This window comes from Cataglyphis hispanica, chromosome 2 (genome assembly GCF_021464435.1).
Source record: "Cataglyphis hispanica isolate Lineage 1 chromosome 2, ULB_Chis1_1.0, whole genome shotgun sequence".
Lineage (NCBI taxonomy): Eukaryota > Metazoa > Arthropoda > Insecta > Hymenoptera > Formicidae > Cataglyphis > Cataglyphis hispanica.
In genome coordinates this window covers 1,208,980-1,233,202 of record NC_065955.1, presented here as the reverse complement: position 1 = coordinate 1,233,202, position 24,223 = coordinate 1,208,980, and the positions used below count along the sequence as shown (strand labels likewise).

The 24,223-nt window shown below is 32.6% G+C and overlaps 1 protein-coding gene across 2 annotated transcripts in view; it reads right to left on the bottom strand.

The window, feature by feature from the left end:
- Positions 1 to 24,223, bottom strand: part of LOC126857335 (uncharacterized) — a 78,672-nt gene that overhangs the window by 19,693 nt on the left and 34,756 nt on the right. The window contains exons 3-5 of one of the 2 annotated variants that reach the window (XM_050606674.1): positions 17,294 to 17,427; positions 13,910 to 14,000; positions 7,420 to 7,495 (exon numbers count right to left, since the gene is read on the bottom strand). In XM_050606674.1, coding sequence (XP_050462631.1) covers positions 7,457 to 7,495; positions 13,910 to 14,000; positions 17,294 to 17,427 — 264 coding nt within the window. In that variant the 3' untranslated portion in view covers positions 7,420 to 7,456. Of the gene's footprint in view, positions 1 to 7,419; positions 7,496 to 13,909; positions 14,001 to 17,293; positions 17,428 to 24,223 lie in introns of those variants that run through there. The other variant, XM_050606665.1, reaches the window with a different exon arrangement.

The following is a 24,223-nucleotide window of genomic DNA, read 5'->3' as shown; positions in this document are numbered from 1 at the left end:
AAGATGCGGGATTGGAGGAAAAAAGGGAAAGTGCCGCTCCAACCCTTGACGCAAGGCCGAGGAATGTCAGGCTCGCCATGCCTTTTCATTCCTCGCGTTTCCTTTTTGCGCGACTCTCGAGTGAGTAAAAGTACCTCGCACGTAAAGTACTTCTGGAACTCCGTGAACTTCGAAAAGTTTGCTACTCCGTTGCTCGAATGATGACACTTCACCGGTGAGTTTCGATCGGTATGCGTCTAATGTTTAAATGAGTGATATGGCCTAGTTTCTTAAAGATTGAAGAGTAATTAAGAAACGACTTTATAGGCAAGAGACGAGAACAAGCAAACAGCTAACGAAGAGAATATTCTTTAAATAATGATATTGTAATTAAAATTTAATTAGATCAATTTATTTAGTAGTATTACATTATATTTATATAAAAACAGAAAAGATATAACTGATGATCTTTCCAAATTTGATACTCTTTGTATAAAAAATTGCATGAACAACGCGTACAATTATTTTTCTTATCACTTATTTTTATTAATTTTTTTTTTTTTTTTTTATTATTTGTATATTAGTAATACACATTTTAACTTATATAAAGTATTCTTTACTAAGGAAACTAAATATCGTCAAATTTTAATTTCTCGTTTCAAAGTATATTATCGAATATAGTATCCCGCAAGTTGCTGTAAGTAAGAGGATCACGTGCAGCCATAGTAGAGAATTGATTTTAAAGTAATATATATCTATAAAATTTAATTTAGAATCCGCAGAACTTTACTTATAGTTCAATATCAGAATATTACCAGATTGCAAGGTAACCTCATTATCTAATACAATTAAATTAACAGCTGTAAAGTGAATTATGTTAATTTAATGCAAGATATAAACTTTTTCAATCTAAATAATGTGTGTATATATACTTTTACATTTGAATTATTTAATTTGGACGTATACACATTAAACTGTATACTACTTTAGTATACTAATTTAATTACATCTCTCACTGCACCTTTTATGCAGTTGATAAACGCAAATATTTATTTATTGATTGCATTGTATAATTTTTTAATTCTCTGTTAAATATTTCAAATAAAATACAGGCGACACTTTACATATTAATTTATTAAAACACAACAACTGTGTATGCACATTTTTTTTCACAAATATAACATAAATATAACAGAAAGAAATGACAATAAAAAACAATAACAATATATATATATATATATATATATATATATATATATAAACATAAAAGTTGCTAAAATTGAATATGCGGTTTATGGTTTATTAATAATTGTGCTCAATGTTTAAAGAACGTATCTCAACATATTGTTTAAAATAATTTTCCCTGCAGCAGAGTCATTGTGTAAAATTTGTGTAAAATTTCTCGTAACAATCGTTGACACCTCTCAACATTACTTGCTATTTAAATACTCGCTTGGTAAGTATCCGTAGATTGCAGCCGTTTTTAAAAGCAATGAAATTTCCTATCTGTTAGAATAGATGCCAAGTTTCGGTTATACGGTAACGTTATTGTTACGCCGCCCGCTTTGCGGTAGCATACTTAACAAAACTCGTAGAAACTCTCGGCAAAGTTTGCTCAACTCTTCTAAAGAAAACAGGCGAAAGCTGAAACGCGAGTAATTCAGTGACTACCTTTTGTTTAACGTTAATGTCATCTTTTGCATTTAATGAACCGTTTACGAGACTAAAGCATCGCCACGAAGTATGCTTGAATCGAAATAAAAATACAATGCCGCTTTAAAGTACTCCCGTATTGACTCTAAAAAATTCCGTTTATGCTTTAATACTAATCATCATCTCACTATTTATTAAAACTTTTTCTCTTTCTCTCTCTGTCCTTCTCCCTTCTCAACCACCGGCCATCGCGGCTCGATACGCAAACTTCTTATATTCGCGCGTATAATTAATCGTGGTCGGATATAAGCAAAAGTAAATTACGGCAGAAGCCTGGGGCGCTTAATATAATTACCGGCTATTACTCTATAATATGCACAGCCTTCCGCTTGATGTTTCGCTAGAAAAGGATACTATTTGCAAAAATCTGAAGGATATATTAAATCTTACATCAAAAAAATAAAATATACATATAATGTCCTGATTATTTAGACATGCACATTATGCAAAAATATATTTTTAAAATATTCAAGCATGTACATTGTACAAATATAAATTTTCAAGAAATTATAAATATTATGATAAAAAAACAAAACATTATATATTATATAATTATGGAAAAACTGGATTTTAATAATCCTTTTTCTGAAAGTTACAATTAGTTTTTTATTGTTACAAAATTATTAAAAATAATAATTTTATTATTTAAAAAATTAGATAAAAAAGTTAATAAAAAGAATATCAATTTTTTTTTTTTTTTACTAATTTAATTAATTAAATTTTAAACTAGAAGAAGTAACTTAAACTTAGAAATAACATTTTTTCAAAATAGAGAATAATTCAGAGTATAATATCTCAAATAGATTTTTTTGTCATCCGCGAGAAGAATGATAATCTCTAGGATGATATTCATTGATATATGTCTAGCCTCAAACTATTCAAAACTGCTCAATCTCTTCGATACGCTCTTTAGCATACTTCAATAACTTTCCCACCTTAAGATCCCATCGATCGAAACTCGTTCGTCATCGTTTCAGGATGTAATCAACGTCGCGGTTCCATTCTTCGAGAATTTTTCACCCCCCACTCGCACCATCATGATTAATCGCTATTTTATTCTATTCGGTATGCCAGTGGTGTCGGCGTCTAAGAAGGGGTTGCTAGTGTGAAAGAAGACCGACGAAAGTAACTAAAGAGAAAAGAAAAATCCATCGTCTCCAGCATGCACTCACCGATGCAAGACGTCTCTTCCATCTTCGTTAATATATTCCAACTCAGAAGAGGCACTCTCGTATCTTTTCTAAGCAAGAATAAATTATCTGAACAAAGTATGCATTATTTTTAAACAATCTTGCATTTTTTTAGGCAATGATAAATTATATCAACAAAAATACAACACAATTTTTTATACAACAATGTAATTATTGATTGACTTTATTTTTTATTTCCTCCTTTTTCAAGCTTTTTAATTAACAGCATTGATTATAGAATACAATGATAGTTTCGATCTTAATAAATTGAAAAAAAGTAATTTTTTTTTTATTTATTAACTTTTTTTCAAAAGCTCAAAAATAATGCATTGAAAATAAAAGTATAAAACGCCTAAAAGCAAAAACGTGCGAGAACGTTTCATTTAAAGTACTCATTATCACTGCAATAATACTTCCCATTATGGTTTGCCGTCATGTTTCATGTTTCGCTAATGTCATCGAGATCTTGCTGTTATGATAACAATGCCGTTTTTGTACTTTAGAGTTCAGAATTTGTGTATATAATATAATCGGTCACGCCATACAGAGACACTGTAATCTGGAATGATGCAAATCGCCCGCAAGACTAAAGGGAAGTATAAAGTTCCATACGATCCATAACGTCCAGCTGCTTGCTATGCGTCGGAATATTGAAATTCCTCGCAATCTTTTTTTTTGGTAAGTCCTTTTTTATTTTTCTTCAATTATTTCATCGCTTGTTTCTAATATCGCGCAAGTTGTATAGCGCACATTATTATTGTCATATTGTTGTAAAAATATCAATTCAAGTCTAATTATGAGGAAAAAATAATTTTCACGCAACTTGCATTTTTTTATGTTTTCATTCACGAATTTATCGAAAGTATTTTTGGTATTGCAGGAGCTAGTAATAATTCTCTTAAAATGTTTTATGCAACAATTTTTATTATTGCTAAAATCTAAAAATCGGAAAGAAAGAAATATAACAAAATAAAAATCCGCAAATAAAAAGAGCAGAATTATGTGTTCAAAATTTATTGACAATTAAAGAATAAGAGCTTTGTTTTATTCATTTGCAAGTAATGAAATTGAAACTTTTTTGCGTTTATTTATATTAAAATTTTACACAGTGTTCTTAGGTATCACAATTTATAATTGAGTTAATTTAATAAAAAAACCTTCTCCTTTTTGAAAGAGAAAACCATTCTGTAAGATAATATTACATTAATTTTTCAATGTGTGCATAAAAGTTTGCATCATATTATATTTTCATGTATATATACTCTGATTTTATTATAAATTCAATGTAAAAATGTGTAATCTCTTCCCATATATTTAATTATTAATATAATCATGTACATTATAAAAAGTATACAAGTAATATAAAACAGATCTCTACATAACTAAAATATGATAAAATGTTGAAAATAATGAGCAGAGTATCCATTACGCCATCACTGTCGGTTTAATGGTATCGTTCAAGGAGAGACGTTCTGCTGCATAAAATCGGTATTGTTGACTTAATAATGAAGCGTATGCCTGTGCATCGGACGAAACTACAATGAGATTACTGCACAAACATTCCTCGAAAAGAAAGAATAAGGCGATGGAAGCAATCGATCTATTTATCGGTTTTGTTTATTAATCACTTTGGCGAATAATTTCATTTGACAAAGGATTCGCGATTCTCCGGAATGTATGATTATTTCTTTCAGTGCAATCACAACCGATAAAATTAGACTTCAGATTTGTGCGCGGAGCTGAAAAATTGCATAAGAGATAACAAATATTGACGATTGTGTACATTCTCACTTTTTTTTTCCGCATGTCGCGAATAAACGTTATTCATTAATCGGCGCTCCTTGCCAAGTATCGCAATCGATTTCGAAAATTGTCTGGTAATTTGGAAGCGACAACCGGAGGATCACGATCCATGATATCAAACGGCATACAGCCACAACGAACAAGTTCAATCAGCACGCAGGGAGTGAATCGCAGGGTTTGTATACGATCCCTGGCTCGTACTTCGAATCCAATATACGATATCTCGATCCATAAACCAGACTCAAACGTAGAACTAGACGAGGCAATTACGGCGAATCGTGCGGTCTTTGTGAAATTGATGCGAGAGAGTGAGAGAGGAAAACAAAAAGAAAGAGAAGAGATATATTGGGTTATTGTTACTTCCCCTCGCTTTTACAATTTCAACTTTGCATCTATCGTCTATTTAACACAAATTGATTTACACAATGCTTAAAAAATGTATGGACAAATAATTTATTTTAATAACAATAAAATTTCTAATCAAGAAGTGTAAAATTTTCTATGTATTTTTTATTTATAAAAAAAACGTGTAACATTATACATATATGAAAACAAGATGTAAGGATATTAAAAATACAAATATAAAATAAAATACATGGAGTTATATATCCAATTATATCCAATGAATATATCAAATATATTACAATAAAATAATAAATCTTTTAACACATAATCTCTATCTGTTTTTTCGTTTGTTCTTATATTTTTAAAATTAAATATTCCCTTTAAAAATCTACGTTTTATAAATAATATGCTATAAAAATAAATAATAAAAGTAATAATAATAAAGCTATAAAAGTCTATGTATTTATAAATAACAAACTTTGACAATTATAATGCTAAATTATATTTAAAAATATCGTTATATATTTGTTGATCATTATCCGACTTTATGTTTCGATCATTTTCTCCTCTAATTATAAAATTATTTCTTTGCTACGAAAATGCATCTACATGTCAGAAATATTTAATTATTTTTGAATTATACTGCTCACTTTGTACTCACAATCAGTTGCACCGATGTAGAATGCGCGAACTGCTGAACGTATGCTTTCCATTTCCATATCATCTTACAATAATTCTCTGTCTCGATCACTAGTATCCCTCTGTATTACCTTCCCGCTATGCGGTTTGCCTTCATGCGCCCCGCTCTGCCACCTTTCTGATTCCGTCTCTGTCCCCTTGAATCTTCGACCTCATCCCGCCGTCATTCCGGGGAGGAGGATTTCCCCGCTGGTTTTCCCAGTGAAGGGATACGCGAGAGAGTTAAACCGTAATAATTTTGAATTCGGTTAACCTAGCTCCGGCACCTCGGCAACCTTCTCGCCCCTATTTCCTAAACGCCGACTGCACTGATCTACCACTACGAAGGGTGTAAACCGCTTGCGCGCATTGCCGCGGTAAATCATCAACCCGATAAGCTGACTTGCTCTTCCCAGGGTATTAGGTTAATATCGTTATGCTGATTCGATTGTTTGGCACGTTTCGCGATGATTGTAGAAAGACACGACGTCGCAGATTGCAATCAAAGAGCAGAACATCGTTGCAGCGTGATTTGATAAATTTATAATGATGATATTCTTTATTAAGGAGTATAAACATGTTAGTCGTTAGCATTTAATAATTTGTGAAAGCTAACGACGAGCAAATTTCTCTTAAAAATTGAGGAAATTTTTAAGATTCTTAAAAAAGCTTTGATATATTTCAATATATTTTCACGATCGTATATTCTCACTAAATCTAGTGGCAGATGTTAAATTAATGGTAAAATAATAGAAAAATATTGAAGCTTTATGCCATCGACGTTAATAGAAATAAAAAATAAATCAAGCCAATATGACTAACGGCAAAAAGCGTTTTTCGTTGCATCGCGTTTCGCTGCTCGGCGATTTATAATGTATCCGTTGCGAGCTTGTGTGGCTTAAAGCCTGGGATTTTTAATTAAATCGAAAGTCCGCGGTCAAGCTGACCCATTACAACGCCACAGGGAGAAAATGACGATGGGACGAGTTAACAAGAGAAGAAAAAGTTCTACAACATAGTTATATAGAGCAAGTGGAAAAATTTATTGCTTGTGCTATAGTCTAATAATCAAATAAAGCATTTTTACGTTGCATAAAAATTACAATATCGTTGAATAAAAAACGTAAAAGATAATATGTGCATTTTTTTAGCACACTTAAATATTTAAGATATTTATATAGATGATGATTCCTGTATCGTTATACGTATAACAATATTTTTTTTTAATATAAACTTGTGTTGTTGAATCGCTTTCATAAAAAATGCAAAATAACTGAAACAGGCACTTACATACAATTGTCAAAAGATAAACCACAGCACATCTCATCGCTGCATCTTAAATCACCTAAGGGGTACATCAAATTCAATTAGAAATCACCGTTTAGCGTCAAAAGCACGTGTAAATAAATCATTTTCACGTTCCAAGAAAGCTCGTAGATGCCGAATGGATAGAAGAGCGTCGTTGCACGCGAACGATTATCGTTATCGTCGACGTGTCTCGACTCTCGTTCACGCCAGGTTTCCACGATGAAACGATGCAATCATTTACCAGCGAGCAATATCGAGGAAATCTATGAATTCAAATTGCCGCTATCAAAAGACACTATGAATGTTCAATTAAAAAGAAACGCTATCACACGAGTAGATAAGTATAAGAGAGCAGTGCATTTTCGCGCTCCTTGAAAATAGAATATCTTGTCGTTGGGAACTTCTCCTCACGGTTCTTTTCAACGGCGCTTCCACTTCTTCTACGACGTCGTTCGTCGCCCGCGAGAATTCTCAGAGTGCTGCAACAGCAATCGATGATACGCTTTTATTTCTCAACAAATACAATGAAATGAAACTCGCTTGATGTCTTTCCCGATTTCTTATTGTTGTATGCCTCGTCATTGCGACAGCCGCGCAATACATGAACGATTTTTCCTCGTTTCCTATAGCGCAAAGTTAAAATTGATTTTCACATTTTCTATCGGTAAAATATCATGATAAACTTTTCCTATACAGTTTGTAGTTTTAAGTTTTGTTTAAAAATTTCAGAAAAAATTAAAGCATACATTGTTTACAAAGTTCACTTCCGATTCGCTTTTATTTTTAGTTTCTTCCCTTTCTTTTGAAGATTATCGCTTATCCGTCTGTATCTAATATTTTTGATAATATTTTTTAAATATTCCAACGTGGATATATTTGTCAATATGTATAAAAAGTCTCGCACAGTATCGTAAACAAGCAGTTTTTAAATATTTTATATCTCATCGATCTGTATATTGTTATATAAATTCCTTTTTTATATGAATATTGATTTAATGTTAATTGTCTTCTCTTTTTCTGTTTCTTAATCTTATTTACAAAATATTTAATTTGCATTTCAATTTAATTTACGGAAATTACATCAATAATGTTTACAACAATATAAAAAATGTATTATTATTCGCCTTCTAATTATCTAATAAAAATTAAAAATGTATTTAATTAGACGCTATTTTCCTTTATTAATAATTTTGTACGTATAATTTTTTAATTAAAATTCTCTTGTAAGTTTAATTACAATTTATTTGACATTAAATACAGATTAATGTTTCTTACATTACGTATTTACGTCACTTTTAATTTGCGAAAATTTCTAGATTCTCAGCAATTTATTTATTGAAACTGACAGCATTCTTTAATTTATCCTGTACAACTACGTAGTTGAAAGAAAGAAAACGCGATTTCTCTTTCGACACATCTTCCTTAAGTATAGTTACGTGTATAATCCATTTTCATTTATTGAGCCTTTTCCCCACGGACGTATCGAGCCGTAGTAAATTTTAAAACAGCATTGTACTATGTTTGAAACTTTTCTCTCGAATTTGCGCACAGCATGGTTAAAAAAAATTGAGTGTGATAAACTGACAAATGTCCAAGGAAAATTTGTTTGAAATCGGAATAAAACAACAACTCTCTGACAGTCATCGATAGTATGTTGAACATGAATTTCCGCACTGTGAGTGGCAGAAATGCAAAGTTCAATCGTACAGAGACAATGTAACAAAGGGCGTTGGTTCAAAGTGTCATTTCAAATATTAACTTTCATATAATATCGCAAAGAAATTTGGCAGTTTTGCACAGACCGACGAACATGATAACGGCAATTACTCTCTCTATTGAACTATTCTATATTTTTATCTCTCTATTGTATTTTTTGAAGCTGCAGAATATTTTTTCATGATTTTTTTTATTCAAAACAGCCAAATATAAAACAAGCAAATATAAATTGTTATACACGATAAAAATGAGAATATTTAAATTAGAAAAAAAAATAATTAAAAAATTGTTTTTTTTTAATTTATAAATATAATAAATAAATAAATAAGAAACTTTATTTATAAATTATTACAATAATATAATTTTTAATTTATTTGTATATTCTCTTCGTAAAATTAATACTAATATGATATTAAAATATACTAATATAATATTAAAATGTATGATTTTAAATTAATATGTTTATATTTAATATAAAAAGTATGTTTATACTAACATGCCGTTCATTCATATCGCATAATAATATCTTGAAATTTATCTCTTTTCATAAATCGAATATATAAAATGCATGAAATTCATGCAGCAATAAGAATTATGTAGGTAACAACATTAACAATTTTTACTCGTTAAAGAGAGAAACTAAAGTACTTTTTATGGCGTAAATTTGTAATAAGATCAACTATTACACTGCATGTATGTTCTCCAACAAATCGTACACAAAAAGGGAGATTTTCCATTTGCTGCCTATTTTAATAAACTATTTCGAGTAACCAACGTGCGCATTGTGCCACGAACACGAAACGATTCAATATCAAATTATTAATCTTTCCATTCGTTGGTACAATTTCATCACACCATTTCACGTTCGATTACCACGGTACACATTTTTTTTTTTTTTATTTCTTCGATATTACCGCAACGTTTGATTATAATTCATTTTCAATGTAATAATATTCTATCATATTACAATAATAATATTCTCATTGATAATACATTTGTTCATGCATGTTTTCTTTTTAATAATAAATCCTAATTAACGCTATATAGATTTTAATCACATTTCTCGGAAAGTGCGGAAAATTCGCAGTTATAAATGATAATACATAATACAACGACTGAAATTAATGTTTTATTATAATTAGTAGTAATTGTTCGTTAATATTCTGTTAAAAATACCGTGCGAATGGACATACACGAATATTTCAGGGCATGATTAACATGTTCTTGCATATATCAAAGAGGAGACGGACTGTACTAATCTGTACGTAGACTTGCAAATTAGTTTATTATCTTCACACTCGAGATAACAGTGTATCGTCACTTCTCTTTAGATGTAAGTCAAAGTAATGCGTCTGACCCGCAGGCAAAGCAGCCTGCCCTGTAATTGGACACTGCTAATACATCCCGTCCTCGTCCGTTGTACGTGAATAGAATAAGATGGGAGAGCCGGAAGGAAGTCGAAGAAAAGAAGGAGACTGTGACGTGTTGTTGATAAGCGTCCTTATTTAGTTTGATCGACCGATCTATTTTTGTTGCCGTGGCTTTTACATCTACATTTACCTGTTCAACTTTCTGTTACATCACTCTCTTTCTCTTTCTTTTGACTTTCTTCGAATACCGTCTAGCTTTTACAAAGCTTCCCTCTGCCACCACATAATGCATTTGGTTGCGCTTCCATTTGCATCGACCATTTTTCATTTCTTTATTTATTATTTTTATTTTTCACGAAGTTTCATTTCTTTTGCTTGCTCGACGCTCTTGCCTCGCTCCTTCCATCACAACGCGCAATGCATTTCTTCCACGTGTGTCTTCTCTCACTCTTTTTCCCCTGTTCGCCCTTTGCATTTTCTCAGCGTGTACTTTCCATTTTCGAGGCTAATCCTTATTCTTTACCGTCTACTTCAACATAGAACTCTATTGCCTACTTCAAACCGCGATGACCTAGATACCGACCTCGATCGTTCGATGCCATACGACGTTATAACATCCCCTGGCCATCCTATCGTACTCTAATTAAGAGTCTGCAGCTCCTGGAAGCTTTAGTTTCTCTCGCAACTCGAAGATGCTAAGCTCGAGATAGAATCGACGACCCTCGAACATTTCGAAGGATCCGCAATGATACCCGACGCGGCTATATTTCGTTCTCGCGAAAGCGCGATAATCCGACGAAACTTTCATTTATCGAAGATGGTGGACTCACAATCCGGACTCGAAGAAAAAGAGACGGAGACCAAAGAAATTGAATCTATTACGCGACAGATTCAGCGATGAAGCGCCCAAGGGATTTATCTTGTTCCGCGCCAATGTTCTTGAAAGTTAAATGTTCTTTTGGACTATACGTTACGCTTCTCTTCAAGTAACAAGAAACTCGATAGGAATCATTCGTTATGTAACGGATAATTCGACGTCACGTATCACATTGGCTTTTTATTAAAAAGTCTAAGAATGAAAGATCAGATATTCTACCTTCAGCGTTATTCAATTTGAAAATAATTGAGCTTCATTTGTATGAGCGGGATTATATATAGTCAAAGTTTTATCATTTTTTATATAATTACACAGGTACACAGAAAACGCTATACATAAATATGTCAATTCAATTTGCAAGCGATTTTGCAGTGAATCAGTATCTGATATTAAGAGGCTAAAAAGTTTGACGATAAATGGATTTATAGCGCGATGATAACCAAGGCTTCGTTTACTAAAAGGTAAGACAAACTTGAGTGCAGGAAGGAATAGAAATTGAATATATTACGGCCGAAGCGTCGTTGTATAACGTCAAAGCGCAGGGTCGTCTATCTTACTGATTTTCCTGGCAAACTAACACTCACTTCTTAGACGATACATTCACGTAGCCTTTAAGCTCGACAAAATATCACCTGTTATATGAAGTTTATTACTGACGAATAAACCGCTCATGAATTTTATGCAAGCTCTCATATATTTTACATATGACGTTTATGCATATCATACTTGTTAGCAGTATCACATTATTTAATGACTATTTAGAAATTTGTATTTGAAGTTCAAAACAAATAAATTTTTTGTTTTAATTTTATATTTGTGCTTTTTTTCAAAAACATTAAAACTCGTCAGTATTTAAAATTAAAATTGCAAAAAATATTTTTTTAAGAAATAGACAATAAGTATTATCATAAAAATTTTATAAATAAAATATTTTTATAAAATTGATCAAAATTGTGTTTGTATTGAGCTAACTTTAAAAAAATACTATCTTAAATTTTTAGTTTTACAATATCCGAACAAATATCAAAAATAAGAAAAAAAAATCGTGAATGTATATTTTATGTAAAAAAAAATATTTGAAGAGAAAAAGAAAATTCAAACTTTTGAAAAAAAAAAAAGAAATTAAAAATAAACATTCCCTTACGAAGAGTGTTAGTCTACAGCATGCTCAGTAAAAGAACCCCATTTCTATCCACTCGAAATATATACATATAACTATGAGATTTAAGGTAGCAAAAATTGAAATTATCTATAATACATCCAACATATCAAAATGCGATACGATATATTAATAATTAAATTTAAAATTATTTATTACTATATTATTCAAAACTATTAAATCCATTATATTTTATTAAAAACTAAACTTTCTATTTAGAATTCATAAAATATTACACACACACACACAAAGTACTCTGCAATTTCTTTTAACAATTTTTAAAAAAGATTTTTGCTTAAGAAACGTAATTAACAATTATGGAAGATTATTATTCTATATAATAGAGTTAGCATATATTATGATTAATAACTTGAAAAACGAAATGTGTTGTAATAGTATCCATTTTTATAAAAAAAAATCCATAATAATTAGATACCGTTACATTATCATTCATTATATTCCCACGATGTCGTTAGCGTTACAGCTCCCGCGGAGCTCACTTTCAAAGAAAGTACGTAATTATAACGGTGAGAAGAATTCACAATAAGAAACTATGTTAATGCTTTGCGAAACTTAATTATCGGCGCAAATAAGTAAGAAAAGAGCTTTGTATATTGGCCCCTTATAAATTTCTTTCATTAAGATTATTTAATGATAAGAATTGAGCGTGACACGAGCGAGTGTCGTTTGAGAGTCCAACGATGCAAAATAGGACGAAGGAAGGCACAATCTATTATGCGCCGAGTTTAATAACAGCTTACCGGAGCTTACTAAAGCTTCTGAGAGTTCCTCGGAAGCGAAGTGATTGTTAGAGATATCAAGCGTGGCAATAAAGGGGCAGGACCAATAGGATTTCAAAAAAGAGCTCGCTCTCTAATTCTCCTTTTTTTCATATTAATAACTTTTGCGAGTAGAGGAACGTTGAGTCTCCCTTTCAGTAAAATAACGCGAGAAATCTGAAATTTTTTTGAATTAATCAGAATAATTCATAAATTGTAAAGAATGAACGCGAAAATAAGCCAGTTCTCTATTCATTTCATATTCATTTATTTTTTATATTAAAATGTCCAATTTACTACAGTTTATATTTATGATGCGATATTGCATGCGATTGTTAAATTTTACTCTAATAAAAAATATTTTATTTCTCTTAAAAAAATGAATTCAACAGTTTTGAAAACAGAGAAAATATAATACTAGCGTTGAAAATATTTATGCATATTATATGTAAACATGCTTAATTACTAGAGATAAAATGTAGAACAAATATCTTATTCAGGATCAATTATAAATAAAAAAATATAGAGTATATATTATATAAAATATATATCATATCAATATATTATATATAATATCGATTATTTTAATTTAAACGTCACAATTTTTACGTGACTCTCCAATTAAATTCTCGTTCTTTGAGAGACAGCCTCCTTTTTACTTATCTATTTAAATGATGACGGTCTGTCATTAAAGGGAAGCGTAATTAGTCGGAAATATCCTGCGTTATCCGATCCGCGAAAATTGGACGGAAGTAGAACATTTATGAAAGTAGTTTGATGAGAGTGTCGATTAGTGCGACATCGTTATCTCGAAGGAACGGTCGACCTGCTTCAAGGAGCAATCGAGAAAACTCGGATGTCAAATGTCAACGAACGACAGCGCTCGAATAAGAGACGGAGATAATTCGTCGCACAATAATAGAGAAGATCATTTCTAAAAGTCACGAGTAAAAAGGTGAAAAGAAAATGATAATAACGTCCGCTATCCTTACCTTTCCGGAGCCCCTTGAGTTGCATAGGAGAACACCGGCAGCGTGGATTCTGTACTCCTTGTCGAGTTGCTCGTGTTGTCCTTGAATTTTTCTGCAAAAAAGAAAAATGTTAATTTTTAAAAGCGTTTTATAATAACAAATGCAAAATACGATCTTTCTCTATGCGACTAAATTAAATTATAATATATATATATATGCTATTACGGTACCAATAGCTGAAGCATAAATATACTATAATTGTCGTAAATCAAACGTGACATAAATAAAAATGCATTTACGTAGAGAGAATTTAAAGTTTTGCAAAAGAATTCGTCACTCTTCGAGTACCATTTTCGTGCAAAACTACGAAATCGTAAGAGTTCGTAATAGCAGTGTGGCTATCGCTTTGCGATCCCTTGGCTAGGAGCCTGAGCCGCCATAACGAGAAGAAGATGGCATTCTCAAGGCTCACTGGCTCATTTTCCGAGGGAGCCTCGGCCGGTGATTTACAAACTGAAAAAGTTTCTCGCTCGAGCAACTTTGGCAATTACGGGAAAGCAAACAATCTTATAAATTAGGGCTCTCACATTTCGCCTTCTTTTTCACACGACGGTCCTGTGCACTCGCGTGCACTCGCAGACACAAGACCAACGAGTACAAGAGCGAGGAGAGTTCTCCGGAGAGAATTCTCCGTCTATTCCGGAAATTCTCCGGAACTTGACGGTGCAGTAAAGTTCGGAAGGGAATTAATTGCACGGGCAAGGTATCGGCTTTTTTGTCGATTAAGCTGATTTTGAAAGCGGTTGCAGGACGCTCAAACACGTCGAGCGACGACGATAACATGCTAATCTTGCCTTACAAAGACTTTGCTAATAAAGTACCGTATAGGAAATGCTCCTTCCGGGAGAAACGTAGAGATATTAATAAAATTAAATGATATTTTATATATTTAAAAGATTCTGAGATTTAAAATGTAAAATGTCAAAAATTTACGAGTATAAAATATCGGTCAATATCGATATATCTATATTACTCAATATTTCAAGGCTCACAAGTTTTAAAAAATTATTTATTTAAAATATTATTTTTCAAACTTTCAATGAATATCACCGATGTGAATGTTACAAATTTTTAATAATAAATTTTTTCTAATATTTAAAATTCTCAATTACTTTTATTAATATTCATTATTGAAATAACAATTTACTAAGAGTTTTAAAAAATTGTTGAACAATATATATCATTTAACTGTTTAAACTTTTATCTCTCTTTTTCTCTCATTGGTGAAGAAAAAATCGGCTTCAAATATAGACATTATCATTAAATATTATCACATTACTTCAAATATAGATCTAAATATAATTTTTCTTTCTTTTTTGCAAACAAACGAGATAATTACACTGTAATAATTTATTTCGATGACTGTCATATCGCAAGTGAAAAAATTTATTGCTAATATAATTTTTAATTTAATATTTCACATAATATGCTAACACATTATACATAATTTATCGAGTAAATTTACATAAAAGCGTTATCGAGACTCGCTTTCTTCTTTATTTTTTTTTTTTTTTTTTTTTTTTTTCTTTGGGCTTCTTCAAAAGAATTTCCGCGCCATCGTCGAATCGATTTAAGCAAAGGCTACGCATTCGATTTCCGCCGCAAAGTAGGTTCCACGACCCCAAAGTTCTTTTCCCTTCACGCAATATCTATTTCTTCCATGGTAGGATATATCACCATGAAATAGTCCCGAAGTAATGAATATGTAGAAGGCACTTTTATATCGATCCCAAATTTTGCATTTATTACACTTTTATCACATAATTCTACTAAACTTTGTTACATCCGAATGCTCAACTAATCTTATAAATAATTCATCTCCCGAAAAATTTGACCAATGACGAGCAAAGACAGATGTCGATCTCGCGAAAAGAACTTTAAGCTGTACAAAGCTTCCGCAACGTTAAATGCACATTTGAAGAGACAAGGTTTGACAAAATTTCCAAGGCCATCCACTGTCTCATAAATTTATCAGTAATACATAATCAAGGAGCTAGCTGACTACGAAGAGGGCTGCCTTCTGCAAACACGACGTGGGACACCGCAAACGCGAGGAGACGAGGTTGCTGTGCAAACAACTTGGCCGTTAGTACGCGTGAAATAAAGGAGTCTGGCATCCCTGGCTATGATCGGCGTCGCTCTCTCGTCTCTCTCTCTCTCTCTCTCTCTCTCTCTCGCGCTCGCTCTCTCTCGCTCTCTCTCTCGCTCTCTCTCTCTCTCTCTCTCTCTCTCTCTCTCTCTCTCTCTCTCTCTCTCTCTCTCTCTCTCTCTCTCTCTCTCTATCTCTCTCTCTCTCTCTCTCTCTCTCTCTCTCTCTCTCTCTCTCTCTCTCTCTCTCTCTCTCTCTCTCTCTCTCTCTCTCCTCTCTCTCTCTCTCTCTCTCTCTCTCTCTCTCTCTCTCTCTCTCTCTCTCTTTCTCTCTCTTTCGTTTATATAACGCGAAAGGGCGAGAATAATTCCGAAAGAGCATTTGCAAAATAAAGTGAAGTGGGCGCGTAGCGCCTCTGGGAACTGCGTCACGCTTCCGCTTCCGAGTTCGATTCATTACAGAGTCAATGCGAACTATTTACGGTGAAATCGCGAAATTGAACTTTACGCGGGCGACGATACGATAATGTAAAAGTTACGAGCACTTTGTAATTCTGTATACCGTAAACTGAAAAGTTAGTTTAAACCTTAGTATTAATGAGTTAAGCTTCGTTAGCAAGTAATTTCGGTCGTTATGTTCGCCTGAGCATTATGCGGGATATGCTAAAAGTAACGTGATGAAACATTTTCTGATGGCAGCGTAAAAGTGCTGCGATAAAATTGTTAGTCCGTCACGCGGCACCGCCCGCCGTTAAATCTTTTACAAGTTAAGCTCCCACGGGAGTCGGTTCTAACATAAAGTTCGCGTTTAGTTCGCGTTTTACCTGCCTCTTAGTGAATCTATTATTCGGAAAAGCTTCCTCTCGACATAAAAAATTATTTATCTTAGCATATATATAATGTATACGAAAAATCTTTGTAGAGAGAAAGCTGCTTACGCGAAATGATCTGACAAAAAAAATATTACTTACAAATAAGAGAACAATCTTTAACGATCTAAAATTTTTCAAAAAAAAAAAAAATAAATAAATAAATAATTGAATTGTGTAAGAGGGACATGTATATAAAATAACAAAATACATTCTAAATTAAAAAGTGAGGAATTTTTCGTATGCTGATTTTTAAAACTTCCGTTCTTAAGACACACGTTAATATCTATCAAGCGACGCGGTAGCGTCGTCAAATATTTCTTTTTACCTTAGTGAGATTTTTTTTAATTATTTTTATTCGCTAAAAGATTCTGAAGGATAAACTTACGATATAGCGTGAAGTAATTCCTGTCGCTGCTTTTCCTTCACCTTTACGCTTCCACCTTCTTCGAGGGCTACTTGCAATTCCCTTTGCAAGACTGCCAATTTGCGGCGCTCGCCCTCCAAGAGTAATGAAGTAACCTGAAACAGCATTTCGATAAGTAAGAAATGTTTTATATATCACATATTATTAATATTATTGATTGTATTATTAATATTATCATATCTATGTATATTATGAATCGTGTTATCTAAAGACAAAACTTTAAAATAGACACCAAAAAAGAAATATAAAACCTCTTATAAAAAGATTAATTAACTCGTATTTTATCAATTCATGTATTTAGCAATAATAGCTGTATATTAATAAAATGATTTTATCACGCAGGAAATAAAAAATGTAATAAAAGATAATTTACCAAAAAACTGTTGGCTATGAAATTTTAGGAAACAGGATTTTTCTGTAAATGTCGATTTTTTTTTTTTTAGAGTTTCTATGCTGTGATTAGGAGTAATAAAATTTTTTTCTGCAAAAGAGAGAGCTTTTCACGCTCGTTTCTCTATTGCTCGATAATTTTCCGCCATTTCCAGTCGCGAAGAAAGAAACTGTTACTTTTATCGTCTGAGAACGCGTTTGATAAAAGAGAGAACGTTGCAGAGTAAGACTGTATCAACTCATGGCGATGCAGTCCTTCCTTCAGTAATCGTATGTTGGTATTCAGACCTTCTGTTTTCTCTATCAACTACCGACTGAGCCCATTGACCTCTCTTATCTCTCTTTTATACTTTCTTATCTATTCGAAATAATCATAATAATTATTCTTGTGTTTAGAAGTTTAAAGAATAAAACTAAATATTAATCATCTTAGACAGAAATAAAAGATGGGATAGCAGTAAAAGTTTATCAATCTTTTGTAAGAAAAAAAAAACATGTATTAGATTTTGAAATCTTTACTTTTATAGCTCTTTCTTCTTTAAATTTTCTATTAAAAAATGTTGGCATTAATTTTTAAATGAAAAAAATCAACATTTCCAATAAAAAAAGCGAATGATAATCTTAGACAGAAATAAAAGATGGGATAGTAGTAAAAGTTTATCAATCTTTTGTAAGAAAAAAAAACATGTATTAGATTTTGAAATCTTTACTTTTGTAGCTCTTTCTTCTTTAAATTTTCTATTAAAAAATGTTGGCATTAATTTCTAAATAAAAAAAATCAGCATTTCCAATAAAAAAAGCGAATGATAATATTAGACAGAAATAAAAGATGGGATAGCGGTAAAAGTTTATCAATCTTTTGTAAGAAAAAAAAAACATGTATTAGATTTTGAAATCTTTACTTTTGTAGCTCTTTCTTCTTAAAATTTTCTATTAAAAAAGTTGGCATTAATTTTTAAATAAAAAAAAAATTAATATTTCGAATAAAAATAGCGAATGAGGCATATTCGTTCTAAACACTTTGAAAAATGATACTCTCCTCATATGTTGGCATTTACACTTGTAATGAATTCAGTTACGCTTGTAGCAAAACTCCTCTCATACGCATCGACGCGTGCAGATACGCACGCACGTGCATACGTAAATTATTATTGATGCGCCCACACAAGGACACTCACGATGTTTGCACGTGCGTGCGTATACGCACGCGAGCAGAGGGAGATATACTCGCATAGATAACGACTCGTCTAAACTCGCTGATCTCTGCGGAGGATTTCGCGCGTGCGAAATTATGCCATAATTGCGAGCGCGCTTGTAAATTCCCTTTTTTTATTATGCTATTGTGTATGAGTCATTATTGCCAGATTTTATATGCATGTGTACGAATTCGATAAGGGATAGAAGCTTGCGAAATGCGTGATCAGTTCTTCGTAATCAGCGCACCGTCATTAACCAATTGCCCGTCAAGATTGTTAGGATAAAATAAAATCACAAGAGATATTTCCAAGACGCGTTCCACATTTCTTATCCTTTCTCTTTTCTACGCTATCTCTATTTTTTTATTCTTTTGTATATACATTTATCTTTTTTCGTGAAATTAGAAACTTGAGTAAATGTAGGATAATCAAAATAAGAGATTATAAGTATTAATAAGAATAATATAAGAAAATATAAAGAGTCGAACAGTTTCAATATAAGATTATCTATTATCACTGTGGCAATCTGAAAAATTAATTAATCATCAAATGCTATATATAATAAATTTTTATTTTTTATAAACAGAGTTATTATATATAACTTCATTTAAATATTAGTGTCTTCTTTCTTTTTCTCTCTTTTACATACACACACATTTTCATCAATATATTTAGTCTTTTTAATTTTTTATATTTTTATTCTGCTCATTCCATATATATTTGTTTACCGTCCATTATTTTTTTCAAACACATTCACGTTTTAATCAAGATAAAAGACAATTATATATTATTTTCTCCGTCAAAATATATTACTATTTAATTGCATTATCGGGAGATCTATATGTGAATACTAACAGCCGCAAAAGAATTAGAAGTCATCCTATACTTTATGATCGCATTGACATGTTAAACATTTGTGCTCCAAGTTGGAATTTGAATTATATCGCGTCCCAAGCGGAGTATAAACGGAAATTGACACATCACGTGTATGCATCATTATGTACCGTAACAAAAATAATTCCTAATTTGTGTACATATAATATTTTTGTAAATAGAATTTGTATAAAAAAAAAAAACGGACTTCTCTGTATTTCTTTCGCGGGAAGCTTTTCGCTTAGCAAATTGTAGTTCGTACGAAGCATTTTATGTACACACTCTATTAGTTTGCAAAGTTTTCTGATTTTAGAAATAGATTGAGAAAATCGAGGACTATTCCCACATGATGTACAGTAATGTCTCGTAAAAACCTCGAATAGAATTTGCCGGATATTTCGAATTCCACGCGTATGCCAATTTAGATGTTGGCGCGGAGAATACGAAGGAAATTTCTTTACAGTGAAAATTTCGTTCCTTCTACGTGCTTGTTATAATGCTGAGAATCTACTTCAACGTGCAAGCTGCACACAAATAGATGCGTTTGCTCTACTTCAAAGTGCGTCTCGCCACTTTCAGTTGTTCAATTGAGTGTCTCTAGAAGTTCTTGAGAGAAGAAACTTGAAGTGTCAGGAGGCTTTGTTTCCCGCCCGTAAAATTCTTCGAGAGAGAACCAGACATCTCCGACTCGAGAACCTTTCAGTCGGAAATCGCGGCCGCGTAGCGTGTCGATTATATTCACGCGATCACCGGAAGTTTCCGAACGCTTCTGAGACCGGAACGTGTGAGAGAACCGTGTTCGTCGCCAAAGTGCAATGCTTGCAGTCTAGACTGTTCGGAGTCGAGATACGAATTGTCGAAACAGGGCAAACTTTTTATTCAAGTTTCGATCTATCTTGAAAAAATACTGTTAAAAAATTTTTTGTTGCTTCTAAAACATATAATTACAACTATTTATTCCTTACATATTTTCTTAACAAGTGTCTTAATCGCCTTTCTGTAATTATATTACACCGGAATGTTTATGTTCGATAAGGATTGTCCTTATATTGTCGTTCTATCTTCACGCTTACTGCAAACGTGAATTTATTCCAATATCCTACACTTCTATACATTAAAGTATGAATTACAATTCAATTAAATTCTCCACTTTATGACAAATAACGCTGACAGATGCGTCATAAAACGGATACAGAATGGATTGGCCGTCTGTCGAAATAAAAGATTGCGCAACTTCTTGGTACACTGACTCTGGTTATTAAAGATCGCTGCGATACGATGCTGATTATGAAAGCAGCGAGTTATCCCGAGCTATCGCAACAGTGCATCCTTGCCAAGCTACTTGAGAGATTAAGGAAATAAAATGATCGCGCTTTTATCATGACTGGATAAATGTTCCGTGTTAAATTGAACTCTATGCATAACTGCTCAATTGCGCGTAATTAAATTGTTATCGATATTTTATCACTACACTTGGGCGAGCAATATCTTGATGCGGCATCCATAAAATGCTGGTAGCACGGAGATTGCATAAAATCTTTGTATACGCGCACAACGTTATGTTTATGTATATGTTTACGACGATATTTAGCCGCAACGTATTCCTGTGTCTCGCAAAAATACTTACGTAACTGTATTATAGAGACCGTATTACACTAAAATCTCGGCACACACACACACACACACATACAAAATGGCATAGCGAGACATAAGCTCTCTGTTGTCAGACATTTGAAAGCTTGGCTTTTTTTAATTACTAAATCCCAGCACGCAACCGCGTAATTTCGTAATTACTTCAAGGATCTTTCGCGGTTTTGCTTTCAAGCTACTAATAATGCTACGTCGTTATGTGTGTATCAACATGCTTAGGTCACCGACACGCGGAATTCTAATTTTAAGATGCTGAGGAAGATATCTCATTGTAATTAACGCTTTTTTTTTAAGACAAATTCATATATGTATAACTCTGCGCAATAACAATTAATAACTTTTATTTTTCCAACAGGAATAACGAGAAAAAAAATTAAATTACATCTCGTATCGTTTTCAAAATAAACGATTCATTTGAAACGAGCAATAATCGGCTACTCGCGTCAATTTATTCAGCAGCAAAGCACCTTAATTTCGCTTTCCATTAGCTTAACGATCCTCTCAACTGCAATTCTGTTATGTCGGAACGATCGAAACGGATAATATTATCCTCGATGCAGCAAATTAACTAGCGAGTCTGCGGAGAAATCTAGCAAAGAAGAGCTATAAGGAGAGCGAAATCTCTCGATCGCTTTTAAGCGAGTGTGATTTGCGCGCATGAAACCACCAGCTTCAACGAGGCAACAACATTTAATATTTAACGCTGCCAATTGTATGTCTAAAATAAAAAAAAAAAAGACACGTAATTGAAACACGTCATCTCGGCTAATTTAAATGCTTGTGCATGTTCGCATGTAAGTCTGTAAATATCTATGCTAATCGCTTAAGCTCGCGCTCTTTGCCTTCCTTTTTTTATCTTGAAAACTTATTAGAACTTGCTCATAAGTCTGTTTCGTGATCAGCTGTGCTAGTTTAAATTATCTCAAAGCTTCGTGCATAGCTTCTTGACTTTATCCTAGGGAATTATTATATAATATACAAAATTATTAAATCGTAAGGCATAAGATGTCTTAATAAAGTCTATTTATAATCATACAATTGTATAATTTGATCGATAAAACTTTGCCTTCTTTTTTTCTATAATTGAATTATTAACACATTAAACAATCAATCTTTATTATGTGTGTCATCGAAGTCAAGCTGCTTAGATAGTGTCTCATCATTAAGAAAACAGAGTGTAATATGAATATGATGTTTGATATCGCTCATACAATCACATGAATGATTCATTCCACCATATGTACTTTGTGTAGCATACTTATTACATCGTTATGGAAACAATACATGTGCAATGCGGCACATGTGTCCACATAATGACGAGATAATTTGCACGAGTGCGCTTTGATTTGTCAGGCAATCGAATTTGAAGGGAAAATGAGGAAAAAAAAAAAAACCTATCTTCTAACGATGAAAACAAATCAAATTCAACAAAAATGTAACATGAGAATTAAATAACACGCTCGTTCTTTGAATAACTCCGATTTTACGACGATTACAATACATAATTCTTCACAATTAACGCAAAAGTGAAAACGATCCTGGATTCACGGCACCGTAACCGGGTTGTGATACCCACTGTATGCAAAACTTGCGAAATGCGTCCGCTTTTTTCCCCTTGATGGCGCGATATTCTGAGTAAATGTCATTTCGCAAAGTTGACAGCGAGTTGCACCGAGTGTTGTCGAACAAGTATCGACTATGTGTTAAATTATGAGAAACGTAATCAAGCGTTCAATGTCGAAAAAGAGATTATTCTAAGTTTGCTCTCTGCACTTTTTAAATATAAATTTGTTGTAGGCGTATTGATCGATTAAGCTAACAATCATTAAATTGCTTAACGATAATATCTACAAAATTACACTAATCGTGTTTTCAGCTCTCATGAAATTATGCTGAAACACTGAGCCGCGCCAATGCAAGTACGATTGTTCGATAAATTGCGAAATTTCGTTGCATGACTGCCTCTAACCTGTAGTTATTACGTCATTCGTTTATGATCATTCAGCTCCGTATATTAATTGCTACATAATTATAGTTCCGCCTTTCCATTTCTGTCTTCTATATAATCCTATATCTGCTATATCTATGCATGCAACGTTTCCATCCCTCGTATCAATTTTCGAATATAATTTACTTATTACATCAAAATTATTTATCATTATTGCAATTTTACATTTAAAAAAACTTTATAATATTATTTCTTTCTTTGTCGTTCTATTTATTCTCTACATTTAAAGTTCTCTTTTTTTTTCTTCTCTATAATATAATAACGTCGCGATGCTAACGTGATACATATTTACATATATTTCTGAATCATTGATTTCTCTTTAGCGAATAATTATTCAATAATTTAAACTGATAAAAAACAGAGATAGATGACAGATGAGACAACATGATTGAAAAATATAATTTTCCAAATCAGATATTAATAATATCTGATTTTAGTAGTATCTTATACACGATCCGAGAGGCGCGGAGAAAGGTGCAATCGTCAAATTGATCGCTATGACAGGGAGGAGAGTGCAGCGAAACAAACTTTCCTTAGTTGTTCCTGTTTCAGATGGCAGGCCGTTGTATCAGAACCGACATGGGTTTTCTAGGTCGGGCCTCTCACTGGCCTACACTACGATATCGCGGGCAAAAGTGACCATTGGAGTTAAGCAGCGTGCTGTCGGGTGAATGGACAACCAATTCCGGATCGTATGTATCCTCGCCCTCGTCAAGGATATCGGAGATCGCGTATTAAGTTACGCTCGCTCGCTATTTTCGATCTTATTCCGAT